We start from the raw sequence: 22,694 nt of genomic DNA on the forward strand, positions 1-22,694 counted from the left end.
TGACAGATGAGTGGGAGAGATTGGATTTTTGGGATGCACAACAGCCACTGCATTACAGTCTGTTGCTGCAAGAGCCACCATACACACACACACACACACACACACACACACACACACACAAATAGTGGTCGACTAATGTTGTTTTTATGGCCAATGCCAATATCTTAGAGAGCAGGCTGGCCGATATAAAGCCAATGTATTTATCACACTATTTAATTTAAATATAGTAAAAACACATGCAAAACAATTGCTTAATTTGAAATTATATGAAAATAACACACACAAAAATTATCTTCACTTGAAATAAGCAGATTTATACTTTAGATGGCAACTTCTTGATTCTGTAATCCTATTAGTATTTTTTTACACATAAAAAATATGAATAAAAAGAAAGCAAACAAACAATGTAAACACTAAGGGCAGTCAGTAATCTGGCAAGTCTGTGAGCACTGGGATTAGCACTAGAACTAATTTTGCATACATTACACAGTGAATATGACATGAATATGACAGCGGCCATCTAAATATAATGCAGCATAGTTTGAATTTAAAGTTTGATTGTACAAACATTTTTATGAAGTCTACAAATGCACACTTCAGAAGATCACACTGCTGCATTCCCCAAAGTTTGCAAGGTTTGTGAAATTAAATGTGTATGAGATATTCAAAGATGGTTTAAAGGATATAAATGTGTATTTGCTGAATGTTGATGGTAGATAAGAGAGTATTACAGAATTTGCCTTGCATTACTAATAATAGATAAGAATATATGTTGACCACTAGAAACAACCAGATGAGGTCTGGAAGCAATGGTAAGAAGGAATTTACCTGTGCTAGATGTGCTGTGAGCCGGTGATCCGGATTTTACTGGTTTCTCGCTGGAAAAACGCAAGAGATATAAAATGACTGAATGCACATATGCACATATATACACACAGAGACAAAATCACTCTACAAACACTTGCAGTTAGTCTGTGTCGTAAAGGCACCAGTTACTGTGAGAATGAGTTCATTTAGTTCATGCACAGTTAGTAGTCATATAGCCCACCAAGTCTTTTCCAAACACCCAGTGTCTGATTACCACCACCTTTAATCCACCATATTCCTTTTTCTTTTCTTTTTTTGATTTTGATTTGGGAAACGATGTGATATTCTGGGAACTACATTACCCAGCCTGCCCTGCTTACCTGGGGTGTTCCGTGTTGCTGTTAGTGCTGTGGCTCTTTAAGAGAGCATGCTGCACAAGACCAGTCAGACTGGCTATTTGCTCCTCCATGGCCTTCATTCTCTCTCTGCAGAGAGATAGAGCATATCGCATGCTTACTACTGATGGGGCATGTGTGGAGACGGGCGTAGGGGAAAAATTGAAATAACAGTAGGACTGTGTACCTCCTGAGATGGCTCAGTTATCTAAGGCCATTTTACTCATTCATCATTAATAAAAATACAAATATACTAACTGGTTAATATAGCATTTTGGCTAAAATATACATTTTTCATACTGTACATTAAAATGTTGTAATGTCTAAATTCACTTGTAGGCTTTAACAATTGATTTTAGTGTTTAGTTTTAGTGTATTTACACAAAAAATGGCCATTTATTGGTTATTGACTATAACGTGAAAATAATAATAATTTCACTGGCATCAGCCTAAATTTTACTATCAGTGCATATTTTACAATAAAGCACAGCCTCTTGTACTTTAATGCTCAAACAGAAATTTTAAATAAAATTTACCAAGTGCAATACTTGCTTTATCACTTACAGTGTAGTTTTTAAACACACTCCCATTTAAAGGTTTAGGGTCAGTAAAAAAATAGTTTTATTTATTTATGAATAAGTGAGAAATTAATAAGTTCATTCAGCAAGATTAGGTAAGATTAGATAAACTGATTAAAAGTGACAGTAAATACAAATATAATATTATAAGATTTTTATTTAAAATAAATTCTGTTCTTTTCTGTTCTTTCTATTCATCAAAAAATTCTGAAACAACAACAACAACAACAACATAAAAGTTTCCACAAAGGTATTCAGCAGCACAATGTTTTTCAGAATTGATAATATTAAGAAAAGTTTCTTGAGCAACAAATCAGCAAATTAGAATGATTTCTGAAAGATCATGTGACACTGAAGACTGGAGTAGTGACTGCTAAAAAATTCAGCTTCATCATCAAATAAATCAATTACATTTTCAAATGTATACAAATAGAAATCAGTATTTTTAAATTGTTATAATATTTTACAATGTTACTGTTTTTACTGTATATTTGTTGAGCATAAGACTTTTCAAAAACATAAAAAAATCTTACCAACCCCAAATTTTTAAACGTATGCTGCGATTCATAAATTGGGAATTTTATGTGAAGTGAAAAAAAAAAAAAAATCTCTTGGCAACATATTAACCACATTTAAATTATAAAAGACTTGATTTACGGTCAGTACTATCTACAAAAAGCATTAAGCAAAAGGGAGTAAGATCTGGACTCCTGCCTATGATCTTTGTAGCACATACAAAAAACACAATAAATCAAAAACATTAACTTTTCAAATGACGATTAACTAAAGTTTTTTTTTTTTTAACGCTAAACTGCCCATTTGCCCTTTCTGTGCCAACACACACACACACCGAACCACTATTTCTTTGCTCTACAGGATAATGTTAGAAACGTCTGGCCTGCATGTGCTCTGCTGCCCTTTAAAAACAGCTTAGCATGTTGACTCTGTGTATTGACTGTTCTCAGCCAGTGAGTATATCGCCAAGCACAATAAATCTGACTTACAAGGCACAGACAAACATAAAGGGTACGATTAAGTCCACTTATCCAACACAGTAAAACAAAACTGACTGAATTACAGTTCAAAGTCTTTTTCTGAGTTACACAACACTGTATTTCTGAAAACAAACCCAGCCAAACAGATTATCAACCCTAAAACATTTTGCGTGAACATAACTAGGGATATAGTTGACTAATTGATAATGCTGCTGTGACTTAATAGGCTAATTGTCTTAAATTTTTTGCACGTTTATGTTTTGCTTTATATACTGTCATCCTAATCTTATATTTTTAAAATGAATATATTATTGTTAAAAGTATTGGGAGTGGAAAATAAAATCCTTTAATTTGACCTCAGACCTTATACGTGTTTGTTTTTGTCTATGTCACTCACGGCGGGCTCTGAGAAATGTCCACTTAGAAAGTGAGGAAGTATTTTGAATTAGAATAAAACGGAAACATTTGTGTAGTCTATATAATGTCAAATTGGCATATACCAATATATAGCTTGCTTATAGGTTTTTTATACCACCAGTTATGAGGGACAATACCAGTACAAAATTTGATACCAGTTTAAAGGGTAAACATTATAAATGAAACATACTTGCTTATATTAGGCTACTGAGCTTCTACTTATTAGTATTGCACTGCCTATTGATTCAGTTACTTTTAATATAAAGTATATGTCTATATTTGCTAATGTTGATTAGGTGAACACTTACGTTTATTTTCAATGATCATAATGCAAGACAAGCACATTGCATATACAGTATATGGCCGACTTCTCAGCAGCATTCAGTATGGAGTTTGACTGTTGAATAGAATAACTAGGCTATTTCAGATGGGTCATTTACTATATACAAACTGTTTTTTTTACTCTCTTTTGGATGTTTGTTAGAGTAATCGACAAGTTGGTTAAAAATGTATATTTAAACGTTAACACGCACATCCAATAATAGCTGCTAGTACTTAGACAAGACATTGTTTATGTGTTTTGGATGCAGTTAGGGAATGCCATGATGCAGTGGAAGACAATAAACTGATGCAGAGTTAGAATATGAACATATCACAGATGCTGATGTATACTGGGATGTTGTAGATGGAAAGTTAGTTATTTTCATGCTTCAATATTCTCGTTTACTTTTAATGATGACTTACCGTGTTTGAGGGTCTGCTGGGGGGGCAAGGGGATTGTGAACCTGAAGATCAGGGGTGGCCGGGGACCCCATGCCACCCCTTGCCTTTACCATGGTATCCATAGCAAGAGGAGCCTCCTTCCTAAATGATTGTCTGATAGGTGATGCCCTTTCGAGAGTCATGGAACTCTGCGGCTGGACTGTATGAATATCCATCACTCGCATCTCGGCCATTCGGTGTGGAGAAGGGGGTGGGGTTTTGGAGCCTAGCATGGGTAGCTGGCTATCTGTATACTTCCTGCTTTTCTGTCGGAAGAGCGAAGGATGGTCCGTGGGCTCTATGGGAACGCCGGGGTTACTGTAAGAGCGCATGGTGGCACGGTGGTAGGGGTGGTCTACTGTGTCAGGGGGTGGGGCATGGTGATGTAACATATAGGGGTCAGCATAATGACTTTCGGCTCGGGCGGGCAGCGACATGCTCTTTGCAGCTACGTCCTCATCAGGTTTGATGTCGCGACGCTCGAGGATGGCGCTCGGACAGGGGGAGGATGCGCGAGCGGGGGCGGGGAGTGTGTGTCCTGCTCGTTCACGTGGCATCGTGGCAACCCCACCACCTGAGATGCGTGGGCCGAAGGGGATACGGGATGGGGAGGGGGGCATCGCATGAGGTGTGGTAGGGGACATGGAGCCCTGCATATGGGGTGGAGGAGGACCCATTGGGGGCTGCCGGAGAGGATGACCACTCGGTCCAGCATACATCATCTCCCTGTGAACCTGAATGAGAGAGAAAAAGACATAAGATTTCACATTAAAAGAGAGAAAACAATTCAAAGATAAGAAATCCAGCTGAATTAAAACAGTTTATAAACCAGCCTAAACTGGTCTGCTGGTCATAGTTGGTCTTTTAGTCAGCTTAAGCCTAGTTTAAGATAAAATAAAAAAGAAGAAGATATTTTTGAATTACACATAATGTATTCAAATATGAGATGCAAACAGAAAAAGTGAATTGTATTTGGTAACATGGCCTGTATTTAGTAAGTGGCTTATGCAGTTAAATAAAATAAAATAAAATAAAATACAATAAAATAAAATAAAAAAATTATCCATTGAAATCTCAAAAAATACTTGCTGATATCACATTCAAATTCTATTTCTTAATATATTTCTACATTTAGGACCATAATGTAATCTCTAAAAAAAAAGAAAATTAGAGAATAAAACTCACTAATTTCTCATGTTAAACATAAATACCATTGTTACTTTAGTATTATTTATATGCTATTGTATTTATTAATATATTTTGAGTTAAGAAGATTTTATGACGATTTTATTTTAAAAAGTTAATTTTAATTTTAGCAATTTTGTTGTGCTTTTGTCTTTTTTATTTCTATTTAGCTTACATTTATTTTATTTCAGTTGTAATTTTGGTCATTTCAGTATTCAACATTTCTAATTTCGGAAAGTTGACGAGGACATTTCTCATTTTCATTAAGTTTTTCTGTTTTTCATCTAATATTTAGATTTTATTTCAGCTTTATTTCAATAAGCAAAAAATATTTTCTAACAGTTTTAGTTTTTCAATTAACAATAACAACACTGAGCAATACACACAAAAATAAGGTCCATGTGATGTTCAGTGCTCTAGTTTAGTCTAGAAAGGTTATTCTGTTCATTCATCACAGTGAGAAAGAAGTGTCACATTTCCATCTCACATGTGAAATGAAAGGGCTGAAAGAAGTCAAAGAAAGAAACACTGAGTGACCATGGTTAAAAAAAACCCTTCTGCTTGGATCAAATAATATGTCATTGTGCTCCATCTAAATTCAGAGCACGTGTAATCTATGTTGGTTTTTAAACAGGCAGCACACATGGGCAGCCTGATCTGACCTGACCACCCAAGAAGGTCTCCCAGAGTAGACTAATCACACTAATATGCATCAGATGGAAGCTCATATTTTGGAAAAACTGTGCCAGTATGTGCGTGTGTGCACTGAGACATAGGTGGTCATGGTTCATATGCATCCCACAATGTAATTAAAAGGCATAAGTGGATATAGTATTGCTTTAAACAGAGTCTGCATCCATAAAGCAATGCTACCGGTTTACCACAATCTACTAAAAACAAATGACGAAAAGATAAGCTGCTGATAAACTGCCATTTCATTCAGAAATAACAAGCAGTAAACATAACAGGAAAAAAAAATTAACATACGACCATTAAGACCACTTAAAAAGTTGTATCTTCATCTGATAAGTAACTACATGCAACAAAAAAATAAAAGAATAAACCACTGAGATTTCAGATATGACCTGAGCGAATTAAAGATTTACGATCAGTGCACTTCAAAATGCAGAACTTCTCGCCTGAGGATACTAGACAGACAAACTCAGATGTATCCGGCTCCAAACTCAGCAATGAGGAACAAGAAGAAAAACCATATGACTTGACAGATGAACAAAATTCAGAGAAAAACTGGTTTAGAGTGAAACTAAATGTGTTCTTTTTTCGGTACGTAAAAAGGACAGAAAAACAAAACAGTCATTCAGACTTTTCCATCACCTCGGGCCCAATTTCATTTAGCACAAAGCCTTTTTTAAACCGGTAACTCATTTAAAGCAATAGTACCAAATCAAATCAGGTTCCATTTTAATTAGAATACACCTTAGAAGGCAGTACACAGCAAAGCATTTATTTTCTGAATTCGTCTGCATCATCCAAAAATAGAAAACAAACAAACCAGAGACATAGAGAAGAAACAGACAAGAACGTGCCTTTAAGCCACAGAGCTTTGTAAAATAATAGAAAGATGACAGAAGGATGTTCCTTGGTTCGAAACATTGCCCTGCTTCTCTGAATCTCAAACAATGAGAGCATTGTGCTGAGGTGAGTCAGCGTTCAGACTACACCCAGAACAGGTGAGACTTCCAAGTCTTTATGTGCCTCAGGACACCAGCATTCTATTTGCAACATCATATCACTATGGTGGTGAAGAATAAATATGCAATTCCCTTACCACTCTACCACAAACATGTAAAGACAGAAAAATATAAAATCTCATTTTCCGCCAGAACTTGTGGACATGTCCAACACTTCCTGCCACCTCTAGTATTATGTTTACAAACACTGCCATTATCGAAGCAAAAATACATTATAAACATTAATATTATGAAATACAACAATTTAAACTAACCGTTTTCTATTTTAACACATTTTAAAATGTCATGTATTAAATGTAATTTTCTCTGCATTTCCAAGATTCTTCAAGAGACCTACCTACAAAGCTACAGTACTGTGAAAAGATTTAGCACTAGTGGAACACTGGCTTATTACAATTAACGGCACAAGAAATGTTTGGAAATGTAAACTGATATTTCCTACTGACACAATACAGCAAATAATAAAAACCTTTTTTTTGTGAAAATGGCAGTGTGTGTTTATGTACACACAATGTATAAATTTATATACATTGGGCCCTCTATAAGTATTGGAACAGTAAAGACAAAATTGCTCTATTGATTGTGGAGTCAAGACATTTGCAAATTTGATTAAAAGATGAATATGAGACAAAACTACAGAATGTCACATTTTATTATTAGTCATTTCGACACGTTTTACCAAATAAAAAGAACAGCACGTTTAGAGGTCATCCCACTCGTTGATGCGAGCATAAGTATTGGGACAGTTGAACATAAGGCAGATATAAAAGATTAAAAGCTATCATTTAGTTGCAGATCCCTTGCACACAATCACAGCAGTGAGTCTGTGACCCATAGACGTCACCAGACTATTGGTCTCATCCTTTGAAATACTTTTCCCAGCATTTACAGTGGGTACGGAAAGTATTCAGACCCCCTTAAATTTTTCACTCGGTTATATTGTAGCCATTTGCTAAAATCATTTAAGTTCATTTTTTTTCCTCAATGTACACACAGCACCCCATATTGACAGAAAAACACAGAATTGTTGACATTTTTGGAGATTTATTAAAAAAGAAAAACTGAAATATCACATGGTCCTAAGTATTCAGACCCTTTGCTCAGTATTTAGTAGAAGCACCCTTTTGATCTAATACAGCCACGAGTCTTTTTGGGAAAGATGCAACAAGTTTTTCACACCTGGATTTGGGGATCCTCTGCCATTCCTCCTTGCAGATCCTCTCCAGTTCTGTCAGGTTGGATGGTAAACGTTGGTGGACAGCCATTTTTAGGTCTCTCCGGAGATGCTCAATTGGGTTTAAGTCAGGGCTCTGGCTGGGCCATTCAAGAACAGTCACAGAGTTGTTGTGAAGCCACTCCTTCGTTATTTTAGCTGTGTGCTTAGGGTCATTGTCTTGTTAGAAGGTAAACCTTCGGCCCAGTCTGAGGTCCTGAGCACTCTGGAGAAGTTTTTTGTCCAGGATATCCCTGTACTTGGCCGCATTCATCTTTCCCTCGATTACAACCAGTTGTCCTGTCCCTGCAGCTGAAAAACACCCCCACAGCATGATGCTGCCACCACCATGCTTCACTGTTGGGACTGTATTGGACAGGTGATGAGCAGTGCCTGGTTTTCTCCACACATACCACTTAGAATTAAGGCCAAAAAGTTCTCTTGGTCTCATCAGACCAGAGAATCTTATTTCTCACCATCTTGTGGTCCTTCGGGTGTTTTTTTGTGTCTTGCGCTGAGAGGCTTCCGTTGGGCCACTCTGCCATAAAGCCCCGACTGGTGGAGGGCTGCAGTGATGTTTGACTTTCTACAACTTTCTCCCATCTCCCGACTACATCTCTGGAGGTCAGCCACGGTGATCTTTGGGTTCTTCTTTACCTCTCTCATCAAGGCTCTTCTCCCCCGATAGCTCAGTTTGGCCGGACGGCCAGCTCTAGGAAGGGTTCTGGTCATCCCAAACGTCATCCATTTAAGGATTATGGAGGCCACTGTGCTTTTAGGAACCATAAGTACAGCAGAATTTTTTTTGTAACCTTGGCTAGATCTGTGCCTTGCCACAATTCTGTCTCTGAGCTCTTCAGGTAGTTCCTTTGACCTCACGATTCTCATTTGCTCTGACATGCACTGTGAGCTGTAAGGTCTTATATAGACAGGTGTGTGGCTTTCCTAATCAAGTCCAGTCAGTATAATCAAACACAGCTGGACTCAAATGAAGGTGTAGAACCATCTCAAGGATGATCAGAAGAAATGGACAGCACCTGAGTTAAATAAATGAGTGTCACAGCAAAGGGTCTGAATACTTAGGACCATGTGATATTTCAGTTTTTCTTTTTTAATAAATCTGCAAAAATGTCAACAATTCTGTGTTTTTCTGTCAATATGGGGTGCTGTGTGTACATTAATGAGGAAAAAAAATGAACTTAAATGATTTTAGCAAATGGCTGCAATATAACAAAGAGTGAAAAATTTAAGGGGGTCTGAATACTTTCCGTACCCACTGTAATTCCAATTGTTGCTTGTTTTGGGGAGTTTCTGCCTTTACTCTCCTCTTCAGCTGGTGAAATTCATGTTCAATCGGATTTAAATCTGGAGATTGACTTGGGCAATCTAAGACTTTCCATTTCTTTGCCCTTATAAATTCCTTGACTGAACTGGCAGGGTGTTTTGGGTCATTGTCCTGATGCAATATGAAGCACTTCCCAATGAATCTGGTGGCATTTTCTTGAATATTGGTAGGCACGATGGTTTTGTACCCTTCCAAATTCATTCTGCTTCTGTCATCATACATTAAGTCATCAGTAAAGTTGAGAGGGCCTGTTCCAGAGACAGCCATGCATGCCCATGCCATGACACCACCTCCACCATGCTTTACAGATGAGGCTGTATGCTTGGGATCATTTGCAGTTCCCTTTTTTTCTCCAAATTTTGATTTCCCATCACTTAGATTAAGGTTCATCTTTGTCTCATCGGTCCATAAACACAGTTCCAAAACTCTTCTGGCTCACTTTTGTGTTTTTTTGCAAACTCTAATCTTGCCTTTCTATTTTTGGTGCTGGTCAGAGGTTTGCATCTTGCTGTGTAGCATCTGTAATTCTGTGTCAAAATCTCCTGAGGACAGTAGATTGTCAGAGCATCACCCCAGCTTTCTGGAAGTTGTTGGTGATTTTACAGACACGTCTTTTAAGGTTCATTTTCACAGCTTTTATGATTTGTCTGTCATCAACTACTGTTGTTTTCTCAGCCGATCAGGTCGTTGTTGGTTGCTGGTGTCGCTGGTGGTTTGCAAACTCTTGATTTCTCCATGCCCTTTGTTTTTGCTAGAGCTCTAATTGAATTCCTCTTTTCTTTTAGCATCCAAATTGCTTGCTTTTCTCTCAAAGTCAGATCCCTCGTCTTCATCCTGGTTTGTGTGTGTCATCATCGAATGCAAGATTCAGAATACAGAAGTAATGGATATAACTGATACGACACATTCCCTGCTTTTAATAGCTGAAGAATTAATGCAACAGGACACAGATGATCACTTAGAAAGACCTGTGAGGCAACTCTTCCAATACTTATGCTCACATCAGATAGAGGGATGAAACTCTAAAAGTGCTGATCTTCTTAGCTGGTAAAACATCTATGTGTTGAATTACCCAATTAATAAAATGTAGTTTTGTCATTTCTTATGTATATAGTTATGCATATAAAACAGTTATGTATATATATATATATATATATATATATTGTGACGAGCGTCCCGATTACTCATCAGCGTTGCCCTGGAGACAAAGGAGAAACACCTGCTCCTGCTCATCACGGCTGGATCGCTCACACCTGAAGCTCGTCAGCCCGCGGCCAGATAAGCCGTGCGTGGCTAGGAGTCAGGAAGAGAGACATCTCCCTACACGCTGAGAACTAATGTGCCGTACTCTTCTCATCTTTTGCAGACCCCAGCGAGTGAGCGATCCTGCCCTGCCACAAGCACCGCACAGCTGCACCACCCTGGGAAGAAAGCGCACCAAGAAGAGCACCACAGCACCTCAGCCACCTTTTTTTGCACCCGACACCCCTCTGCATTAATAAATCCACCCTCCGGGGTATTTATTTTGAGCCACCCTTGTTGCGTGTTTCTTCCACCCTGCCACAGTGGTGGAGAATGCGGGCAGATTAAGGAAGTACACCAACAAGTGATCCCAACCGGTTGTCTCACGATTCTTTTTTTTCCTCCCTCTCTGTTTGTACTTTCAGAAAGAGCGGCACTCCTCCCCAAGGATGGAAGATCTGCTCCGCCAGCTTACAGAGGTTAGCCTGCGTCAGCAGCAAATCGTGGAACATCTTGCTGCCCGCCAGAGCCAGGTTGACGAGAACATCGCTGCCCTTCGCACGGCCGCCCGCCAGCGCGTTCCGTTACCAGATCCGCGGATACAGGCCGCGCAGATGCTGCCGAAAATGACCGCGCACGATGATGTTGAAGCCTACCTGCAGATGTTCGAGAACACTGCCACCGCTGAGGGTTGGTCTCCGGATGACTGGACTCGCGCGTTAGCCCCACTCCTCACCGGCGAGCCCCAGCGAGTTTTCTTTAGTCTACCAACATCTACCGCGGAGAAATACGAGGATGTCAAGAGGGAAATCCTGACCCGAGTGGGGCTGTCACCCATCTGCGCGGCCCAGCAGTTCAACGACTGGACCTACCAACCCCAGCGACCGGCGCGTGTCCAGGCAGCAGAGCTCACCAGGCTCGCACAGCACTGGCTGATGGTTGGTTCTCCCACGGCAGCCCAGGTAACGGAGCGCATCACCGTCGATCGCCTCCTCCGTGCCCTACCGCGCATGTATCGACAAGCTGTTGGCATGAGGGATCCCACAACCATCCTCGAGGTAGTTGAGGCGATCGAGCTGGCTGAGGCGGCCCAACGGCGTGAAGCTGGGGAGCGAGTGCCGCCTTTTCCCCGGAGGGTGGCTCCGGAGCAACGCGCGCTGGAGGGCACCTCGCGACACGTGGACAGGAAGGCGGTCCCCGAGCCCCAGGATGTATCCATGCCATCAGCGCCTCCTTCGCCCAAGACTCGGACTTGGATGGCAGGCTGTGTCCTTCATCAGACTCCGCCCAAAGGAGCCCCGACGGCCGAGGTAAAAATTAATGGGCGGGCCTTCACAGCGGTGCTCGATACGGGCAGCGCCGTCAGTCTCGTCAGGGCGGGGGTCCTCCCTCCCCGCTACGAGATAAAAGGAAGACTTCCTATCACCTGTGTGCATGGAGATACCCGGGAAGTCCCAGTACGACGGGTATCTGTCGCCACGTCCGTTGGCTCCTGGCCCCTAGAGGTGGGCCTCGTAAAGGATTTACCCGTACCGGTACTACTGGGACGAGACTGGCCGGGACTGGATGCCCTCTTGGGCACCGCCACACAGCCTGCCAGCCCGAGCGGGGGCCGCCCTGGACGGCAGCCAACGAAGAGGCCCAGCCGCCGCCCCGTTCTCCTAGCCTCCGACAGTGGGAGAGATGGTGAGTCCCCTTCCCAAAATCCTAACCTTTTCTATGATGTCTACCAACAGGTTGTGGGAGGGGGCTCCTTTGGCCGAGCCCAGCGAGAGGACGACAGGCTAAAACATTGTTGGAGACAGGTGTGCGTCTTAGAGGGGAAGGACGTCCGGCCAAAGCCCCATCCTCTCCCCCACTTTGTCGTGGAGAACGGCCTGCTCTACTGTGTCGCCCAGCGGAGGGGGGAGGAAAAAAAACTACTGGTGGTTCCAAGACCGAAGGCGGAGACCGTCCTACACTTGGCACACGCCCATCCGCTGGCGGGACACCTCGGCGCGGCCAATACTACTCAGCGCATCCGTGACCGGTTCCACTGGCCTGGCCTGGAGGCTGATGTGAAACGCTTCTGTCAGGCCTGCCCAACGTGCCAGAAGACATCGCCCAGGCCACCTCCCCCCTCGCCGCTCATCCCGCTACCCATCATAGAGGTGCCCTTCGAGCGTATCGGGATGGATTTAGTGGGGCCGTTGCCAAAATCAGCCCGGGGGCATGAGCACATCTTAGTCGTCGTTGATTATGCCACCCGGTATCCCGAAGCCATACCCCTCCGGAAAGCCACAGCCAAAAACATCGCCCACGAGCTGTTCCTTCTGTTTAGCCGGGTCGGCATCCCGATGGAGATCCTGACCGATCAGGGAACACCGTTCATGTCCCGGCTAATGGCTGACCTCTGCCGGCTGCTCCGGGTAAAGCACCTGCGGACCACCGTATACCATCCTCAGACCGACGGACTCGTCGAGAGATTCAATCAAACTCTCAAGCAGATGCTGCGGAGGGTGGCAGCCGAAGACCGACGAGATTGGGACCTAATGTTGCCCTATGTCCTTTTTGGTATACGGGAGGTTCCGCAGGCATCAACGGGCTTTACTCCGTTTGAGCTCCTTTTCGGAAGACAGCCTCGGGGGCTACTCGACGTTGCAAAGGAGGCTTGGGAACACCAACAACCCACCCCACACCGGTCCCTCGTCGAGCATGTCACCGAAATGAGGCAGCGGATCGATCGAGTCATGCCGTTAGTCCGGGAACACCTGGCCAAAGCCCAGCAAGCCCAACAACGCCACTACGATCGCGCAGCTCAGCCTCGGGAGTTCCAGACGGGCGACCAAGTCATGGTCTTGGTCCCCACCTCTGCCTGCAAATTCCTGGCCACGTGGCAGGGGCCGTACACGGTGGTAGAGAAGGTGGGACCGGTTACTTACCGCGTGCGCCAGCCTGGGAGACGGAGGCCCCAACAGCTCTATCATGTCAACTTGTTGAAGAAGTGGGTGGGGACCAGAGAGCAAACCGCGGCTTTCGCTACCACGGAGCCCGTCTTGGTGGACATCAATCCTGAACTGTCGGCGGCGCAGAAGGCTGAGCTGCAGCACCTGATCGGTCAGTTCTCAGATGTGTTCTCGCCTGTCCCCGGGAAGACCCAAATTGTTCAGCATGACATCAAAACGCCGCCAGGGGTCGTTATAAAGCAACGGCCCTACCGTATCCCTGAGGCTCGTCGGCAGGCTGTAGAGGAGGAAATTCAGCAGATGCTGAAGTTAGGGGTGATTGAACCATCCCGTAGCCCATGGTCCAGCCCCATCGTCCTGGTCCCGAAACCGGATGGCACCCTCCGCTTCTGCAATGACTTTCGACGCCTCAACGAAGTTTCAGATTTTGACGGCTACCCAATGCCCCGAGTGGACGAACTCCTGGAGCGATTGGGAAGGGCCCGGTTCATCTCCACGCTCGACCTCACGAAAGGATACTGGCAGGTACCTCTATCGGACAATGCAAAACCCAAGACAGCTTTCTCCACACCCAGCGGACACTGGCAATACCGGACCCTTCCCTTTGGCCTTCACGGGGCACCGGCCACGTTCCAACGCCTGATGGATGTTATACTCCGCCCCCACCAACAATACGCGGCCGCGTACCTGGATGACATCGTCGTTCACTCGGAGCGTTGGGAGGACCACCTAGACCGTCTGCGGAGGGTGCTGGTGGAGCTCCGACGGGCTGGACTCACCGCCAACCCTCGCAAGTGTCATCTAGCGCTCTTTGAGGCCAAGTACCTGGGCTTCCGAGTCGGACGGGGCCTCATCAAGCCGCAGGAAACGAAGGTGGAGGCTGTCCGCGCTGCCCCGACGCCGTCCTCGAAGTCTCAGGTACGAGCGTTCCTAGGGTTGGCGGGTTACTATCGCTGCTTCATCCCTGACTTTTCCTCCTTAGCCGCCCCTCTGACAGACCTTACCAGGAAGGGGCAGCCCGAACGCATCACCTGGAGTCCAGAGGCGGAGGAGGCGTTCCAGAGGATCAAGCATGCCCTAACGGCGGAGCCGGTCTTGCGGGCCCCAGACTTCGGCTGCCCCTTCCTGTTGCAGACGGATGCCTCTGAGACAGGGTTGGGAGCCGTCCTGTCCCAAGTACAGGAAGGTGAGGAACACCCTGTCTTGTTTATCAGCAGGAAGCTGACCAAGGCCGAGAGGAACTACGCCACCGTCGAGAAGGAGGCTCTGGCGATAAAATGGGCAGTCCTGGAGCTGCGCTACTACCTGCTGGGCCGTAAGTTCACCCTGTTCACAGACCACGCGCCCCTCCAGTGGATGGCCAGGGCTAAAGACACCAACGCCAGGGTGACTCGGTGGTTCCTCGCGCTCCAGGACTTCTGCTTCGACGTCCGTCACCGAGCCGGAACCTCCAATGCCAACGCCGATGGGCTCTCTCGGTTCTGGTCAGCCTACGCAGGTCTGTCAGGGGTCACTCCCCACCCACCCCCTATTTCCCCCTTGTTTGCTCCATATGTTTCCACCAGGACCAGGACAACGCTTAGGGGGGGGGAGTGTGACGAGCGTCCCGATTACTCATCAGCGTTGCCCTGGAGACAAAGGAGAAACACCTGCTCCTGCTCATCACGGCTGGATCGCTCACACCTGAAGCTCGTCAGCCCGCGGCCAGATAAGCCGTGCGTGGCTAGGAGTCAGGAAGAGAGACATCTCCCTACACGCTGAGAACTAATGTGCCGTACTCTTCTCATCTTTTGCAGACCCCAGCGAGTGAGCGATCCTGCCCTGCCACAAGCACCGCACAGCTGCACCACCCTGGGAAGAAAGCGCACCAAGAAGAGCACCACAGCACCTCAGCCACCTTTTTTTGCACCCGACACCCCTCTGCATTAATAAATCCACCCTCCGGGGTATTTATTTTGAGCCACCCTTGTTGCGTGTTTCTTCCACCCTGCCACAATATATATATATATATATATATATATATATATGTGCGTGTATATATAAAAGACAGAGAGCAGATTTGTTGGAGTTTGATAGCATAACGATTCTGAAGGCATAACGATCACCTCCAGATGTTACCTGAGCAACACTGTCTGAATAACATGAAAGTTCTTGCCTGTCTCAACCTCTCCAGGTTCTCATCTCTTCATTTTCTCTGTGCATTACCTTAAAAGGTAGAGAATTTGCTGGAGGAAGGCTGACATGAAACATTAAACCTGTGATAAATAAAGAAATCAAAAGATGACGGAATGAGAACATTTGGTTTGAATTTGGCCAAAGAGGGATTAAAGACAAAATTCTGATGCCCCCTTTTTTCACTAATTTTCTGCTAATTTTCCTCTTACTTTCTCTTTCTTAGATAAATGGCCACAAGGCCTTGCTAAAACCTACAACCAGAAAGTTTAAGTGTAGGAAAAAGATACCATTATTCTTGACACACACCGATGAGATGATTGATTTTCGATTTGCCCAAAAACATCTTGGATACCGAAATTCAAATCTTCAGGCAGTTTTTGGTCAGAATGATCCGCAAATTGGACCAATCTCACGCAGACAGTCAAAAGAGACTAGTCTGACCATACGTTCATGCAGAATTTAGCAGACTGCATTGGTTTTTATGGGTCTGTTTCAAATTAACAGTCGTCTGTAAACTGTGGTCAGTTACGCTGCACAATAATCCGCTTGCTGTTTTAACAGACTGGTACTGAGACACACACAGCTACATGCATATGAGCATAAACGTGTGTGTGTAGGTACGGATACAGAGATTCAGATCTGGATGTGTGCACAACTGTTAGAACAATCTCATTAAATCACTTTAATTGAATTAATGGCTGGATTTTCAACACAGACACTTGTGTTACATAAAAACACACATTCAAATGATCTTTGAATTTTAATGGTAAAAGACTATAAAACTGTTGTGGTGAGAAATTGGTCAATCGTAAGTTTGCTTACTATATGGTGAAAAGCTATAATATATCTAACATTACATTTCATGTAGTTCTACAGTAAAATACTGTTAAATTTGCCATGGCATCTTATAATTAAGTATTTATCTCAACTTGTGGAAAAGCTACTCGTGATGAACTTTGATTCATAGTGTGACCTTTTCTTTTATTCAGTATATTATAAAAGTAGATTTCAGTAATTTGGTATTTTAACATTATTTCAGTGAATGAAATAAATTTTCACTCTGCTGCAGTCCATTCACTGTATGTTTTTGGCCTAACGTTTCAAAAGGAAGTTACGACAATGATCAAGACTCTTTCTTCCTCTCTCTCTGACACAGACACACACAGAAATAGTGTATTTGAATAGGTGCAGGGCTTATTTCATTAGTCTGTTAAATCTGTCTGAGTGCTTGAACTGAGAAGGCCTGATCATGTGTTTCTGTGTATGTGTGTTTGCTCATTCACATGTGTGTGTAAGTGTACTTCAATAGAAGCTCTGGATGAAAGCATAATGGATCTCTTGTCCCCTGACAATTACAATAGCAACAACTGTGGTCAAAACATCAGCGTGTGTGTTTGAGCATGGTCTTCATCATATGTGTGTTCTGGCTACAAAGTAAGCTTGAATTATTTGAATTACTGAACCAAACACAATTAGACTAGGAGATTTGCAGGCAATCCTCCCAACTGGATTTATTTCCATATTTATACAATATGCCATTTAGCCTGTCATGCCTGACAAATATGAATCAATAAACCATTAACCACATGTCTTATTTAACAAATAATTATGTCCTAAAGTTTTCATTGGCATATTGATTTACGCTCAGGTTTCATGCACACAAGGACCATTGTTTATGAACATCCACTGCTGTGTGTTGATATCAAATGTTTCCTTTTTTCATAGAGGGGGAAGATAGAAGGAGCGGAATGACTCTCATGTGACATGAAAGTGCTACGTCTAGGATTTCCTGCTTTTTAATTGGATGACGAGAGATTAAAGTCATATGCACTGTCAAGTTTCAAGACATTCGGATCATATCACTCTGATACATTTACAGACCAGCATATACCTTCAAACAAATAATTGCATACATTTAGTAAACTTTGGTGTCACATTACAGCATTAGAGGCACAAAATACAATGCTTTAAATAGTTTTAAGAGCTATTATTTAACTGCTATCTACAAAAGTACAGTCTTTAATGCATTAATCACCTGCTTCAGTCTTGACCTTAACAATTCTGATCATTGAAATCACACAAAAGTGTAATTTTTCTTCACATACTCTACTGGAATAATATTCTGATGAATTTAGACATCTCAAATTTGCCAAAAACAGCAGTCTCCACAATGGTTAATTATTTTCTGACAGTTAAACACCTTATTCCACTAATACTTTTTTTGCAAATATACATATATTAAATTCTTCAGGTCTTATTTTACATCCTATTCGTGCAAAGTGTCTGCTGTGTTTTGACAGATACACAATATGAGCTGGGCGTCAAACCTATGATCCGTGTCGGTCACATGGTAAAGCATGTGAGAACTTGCACAAAACTTGAAGCCTTGATAGCTGTTATGCAATAACCTCTTGAAGCCCTTCACAAAAACACAACTCTGTTGTAAAGGCTTTTATAGTTTCTTGCTGATTATACTTTTCTTGACTTGCTACATGTGTTACTATTGATCTCATTTTTACCTAAACTAGAGAACAACCCAACACCAAACACTTGCACAGACACACATTTGTGTGACTAGCATACAAAGCTTATAGTCATAATGGCATATAAAAGTGCTGTACTTTTAATGTATCTTGACTCCTCTGTAAATTGCTACAATGACAAACGCTGATACTGTTTCTGTGAACTTTGCAATTGTCTGTACAACTTGTTCTCGCTCTCTTGTCAGAGAACAGATAATAGTTTCTATCTTTTGTATTCCTTCTCTCTCTCTCTCTCTCTCTCTCTCTCGTGTGTACGTATTCAACTGTAAGTCATCACACAACATACTTTAATCCACTTAGACACAGACATATGAAACAAACAATAAGCCTTTCAACTTCTAACTTTGCACGCATACTCTTGAAAGTGACACGAAATGTTAATAAGAGCCTTAAAACAAAAATCAAACAAAATATAGTGAGTAAAGTCCTTCACTTCCTGGAACTTTTACAACTTCCCTTAAGGGCTCTTATGGCAGCGTCTAAAGCTCTAATCAAATGCATATTAGCTGTGCGAGTTGGTCAAAGCCAGACCGGGGATTACCACAGACAAAAGTCTGGGGCTACCTTGTTAAATTTGGGGAAACACACAGAGAAAATGAAAGCCTTGCGATCTAATTTCCGTTACACCACTGCCAAACAAACACGGCCGGCATGGCAAGAGATTAGAGGGGATTATGGGAGGAAAAGGAACGAGGAAAAAAGCCTTTGCTTTCTATTCAGAGCTTCCACCAATTCTGCTTCAATCCTGATCCAATCCCCCTGAAATTAGGCCTGGGGGACAAAGACAGACATGAAAGGATTGGAATGGGGTGACCAGGGTGGGGGTGACTCTAACTGTGAAGAGCAGAGGGACGGCCGAACAGAAGACTGGAGGCCGAGAAGGGACCTGTTATTTAAATAATGCCCTCAGTTCATTCTTTCTTCTGAGCATGCCAAAAAATAAAAAGTGGCAACATGTGGGCATTACAGAGGATTTGCAAAAGAGCATATTTTCAAAATCAAGTCGTTAGTGGGCTGTTTGAATAAGTAGGGAGGCACTCTATACTTATGCTCGTTTAGGGTCGTGTCTACCAGACACATGGTTGTTAAGTATGATACATATCGGAATCACAATATTGGCCGATATTAGGGATTTGTATTGATTGGTATGAATATTTATCAGCTGATATTGTACATATAATTGCTCATTTTTAAGTTTAGGTTAATCTTTAAAAATAAAAAAATCTAAAAATGAATATCTATATTTCAAATGATATATTATATAGGCACGTGTTTGGTGCCTAAATTCACTTATAGGATTAAAACTGAAAATATTTTGATTTTAAAATTTGTTTACATTAATAATAAATATATTTTTACATAAATTAATACTTTTACTCAGCAAGGATGCATTAAATTGATCAAAAGTTACAGTAAGAACATTTATGTTACGAATTATTTATTTCAAATAAATGCTGTTATTTTACACTTTCTATTCATCCAAGAATCTTGAATAAATGCATGTTTTCCATAAAAATATTAAGCTCCACAACAGTTTCATCAACAGGGATCGTGTGACACTGAAGCAATGGTTGCTTAAAATTCAAGTTTGCTATCACAGGAAGAAATTACATTGTAAAATCCATTTAAACAGAAAACAAAAATATTACTGTTTTATTGATCAAATCAATCCAGCCTTGGTGAGCATAAAAGACTTCTTTCATTTTTACTAACATTTGAACAGTAGCGTAGCAAGACTAGTGAACCTCACAAGTCAGTTTTTGGGTGACTTGTCAACTATCCAGACCCATGCTTAACAAAACCCAGCCAACCAGAGCTCTCAACTGCACCAAACTCCACAAATTATTACATATTCTCTTTTATCTACTGCTCTTCTTGAGTAATATGTATCTGTTTTGACTTGCAACATGGAAGTATTTAGATCACAATTATACATTCCACAATATGAGGACCAAATACAAATCAATCTACATTTGTAGCTATCTAATTTTTTTTAGGAGAAGATTTATCCATTAAGCCTTCTTTCTTAACAAAAATGTCCACACTAGGATGGCACTCACCCTTGCGTCTCCATTGCTTGGCCGGGCTCCATGACTGAAGGCGTGCGCTGGATCTTTGTGGTACACTTTTAGGCAGGAGTGATCTGTGATGCTCCTGTGTCGGGAAAAATCCACATCGGTTACATATACAGACCAAATGTCACCATCCGAACGAGGTCGGCCATGGTGCCTTGAAGGTCGGCCCCTCAGCTCTGCCACAACGGGGTGCACTAGGGCTGACGAGATGTCAACACGTGAGAGCGGAGAGTGACACCGAGAAAGGTCAAAGGAATCGTGAGAATGAAGCGATTCACTGAGAGACACAGGCGAGCTGGAGCGAGAAGCTGGAGATGGAGGTAAGAAGCTACGGCTCTCCGAGACAAGATCCATGTCTGAGATGTCCGTTAATGTCCAGACTTCAATTCTCTGTAGGTCCAAGAATGATTTACTAATACAGCATTGACTGAAAACATTAAGTGTCTACTAAGCAACTAAGCTTGTCTATTTATGTTTTTAAGTCTCTGTCTACCAGGATCGCTCATAATGTGTTTGCATATGAAACCTAGTTGTGTAAAGTGACGTGAACATTTTTCTTCTGAAGTCTGATACATGGTCATGTGGCTGTAATTCAGATTTACAGCCTTGATAGAAAAGGAGTCGTATCAAAGTGCAAGTTACATCACCATGGAAATGTAAGGTGACGGACTGCTCCTCTGTCTACACAGGACAATATGAGTATGAATCACTATTGATAATTTCATCAGATCTGAGGAAACAAAGTCAATTATTAAATTTGGCTTTGATTGGTTGGTTCTTTAAAGACACATGAAATCGTTTGAAGGTCACATGATTCTTTCCTATACTGACATGTTTACTGAGCTGAAACTCCAAAGTTTCTCCAGTTTCTCCAAAACTCCAGCTCTCATTCAAATGTGAATGTGTTGTGGTTTACTTATAATTCTGTAAATAGGTAGAGAGATATGGTAAGGAAAGCAATGTACACAAAAGTGTTTGTAGGCTGAGGGTGGAGGGAAAGACGAAAGACCAGAGAATGAGAGCAAAAGATATGTGGGAGTGTTTGTTTGAAGTGTGACATACGTGTTATGTTAACATTAGCTGTGCTTGTGGGTAATGTATGACAGACAGTCAGGTTTATTGGTTTAAAATCAGAAAAACACATGCTGTGAGGTATTTTAAAGTATGAGACAAATGAAATCTAAATATAATGTTCTGTTCTTGTGTATGTAAGCAACGGTGGCTTATTTACAGTCTAGACTGTTTCAAAGAAATATTACTAAAGATTTTCACAGCTATAGTTCCATATACGATAATAATTCTCCCACAAAATGAAAAGTCTGCCATCATTTATTCACTGTCATGCTGTGCAAACCCATATGAAGTCTTAGTATTACAAATACGATTTGAAAGCCATGGCAGACAGCATTTTCAGCAAATGAAGCTTAAATTTCAATGTGTTCCTCACATAAAGCTATCATATGACAGAAGATTTGGAATATAATGCAGTCGTATGGACTGCTATCATGACACATTTAGGCTTCTTTTGTTGTTTTGTCTTTTAATTTGGAAAAAAGCAGCATGAACATTTTGCTAAACATCTCATGTTATATTCCACAAGCAAGGGTGAGTAAATGATGACAGAACATTCATTTTCAACACTTTAACGACTGCACATTTCCTGTAAAACTAATGCATGTGCGATTCCATTACTGAGTTGGTTCTCAAGGAAAAAGCAATTGAGAAGGAAATAAAGGTGCACTTGGACCTCGAAGAAGGTCACTTCCTCGGTTAAGTGATGTCATAGAACTAGAGGAAGCAGGCCATGTGGAATGAGGAAGGAAGATAGTAAGCTGTTGAAACTTGAAGGTGGCTGAAGCTCATGCACACACACTCACCTGACATCAGTGAGCTCATAGTACACGTTCCTGGTCTCGTCTTTCACATAGATGGCGGTGCTGGGCGACTCCAGCATCTTCATGTTGAGCTGATGAGGGAAGGCACTAACAAACAGAGCTCTGATTGTATCTACACTTGTTATCTCATTAGGCATGCGTATCTGCTTTGTGTCATCTCCATACTGCAGATACAACACCCCTGAAAAAAAAACAGAGAGAAGAAACAGGGTGAGAAAAGTTCAAGGCATTATTCGAGCATTTGAGCAGCTACTTGCAACTATGTAACAAAATTCTGTAGTCTTTTGTCCTAATAAATTAAAAACAACACTTAAAATCACTTTGAGTTTAGGCGTAATGTACAGTAAGCACAATGCTAAAATTATATTTAACAGTGTTATTAAGATAATGAAACAACTGTAATATCAGAT

The 22,694-nt window shown here is 42.0% G+C and overlaps 1 protein-coding gene across 8 annotated transcripts in view; it reads right to left on the reverse strand.

The window, feature by feature from the left end:
- LOC306865241 (sickle tail protein-like) overlaps window positions 1-22,694 on the reverse strand; it is a 107,743-nt gene that overhangs the window by 16,330 nt on the left and 68,719 nt on the right. For 7 of the 8 annotated variants that reach the window (XM_079409735.1, XM_079409729.1, XM_079409730.1 and 4 more), the window contains 5 exons: window positions 22,267-22,465; window positions 20,375-20,468; window positions 3,937-4,688; window positions 1,188-1,292; window positions 829-878 (listed from right to left, as the gene is read on the reverse strand). In XM_079409735.1, coding sequence (XP_079265861.1) covers window positions 829-878; window positions 1,188-1,292; window positions 3,937-4,688; window positions 20,375-20,468; window positions 22,267-22,465 — 1,200 coding nt within the window. The remainder of the gene's footprint in view (window positions 1-828; window positions 879-1,187; window positions 1,293-3,936; window positions 4,689-20,374; window positions 20,469-22,266; window positions 22,466-22,694) is intronic. The other variant, XM_079409731.1, reaches the window with a different exon arrangement.

The sequence above is a fragment of the Barbus barbus genome (assembly GCF_936440315.1).
Source record: "Barbus barbus genome assembly, chromosome: 46".
In the NCBI taxonomy this organism is placed as follows: domain Eukaryota; kingdom Metazoa; phylum Chordata; class Actinopteri; order Cypriniformes; family Cyprinidae; genus Barbus; species Barbus barbus.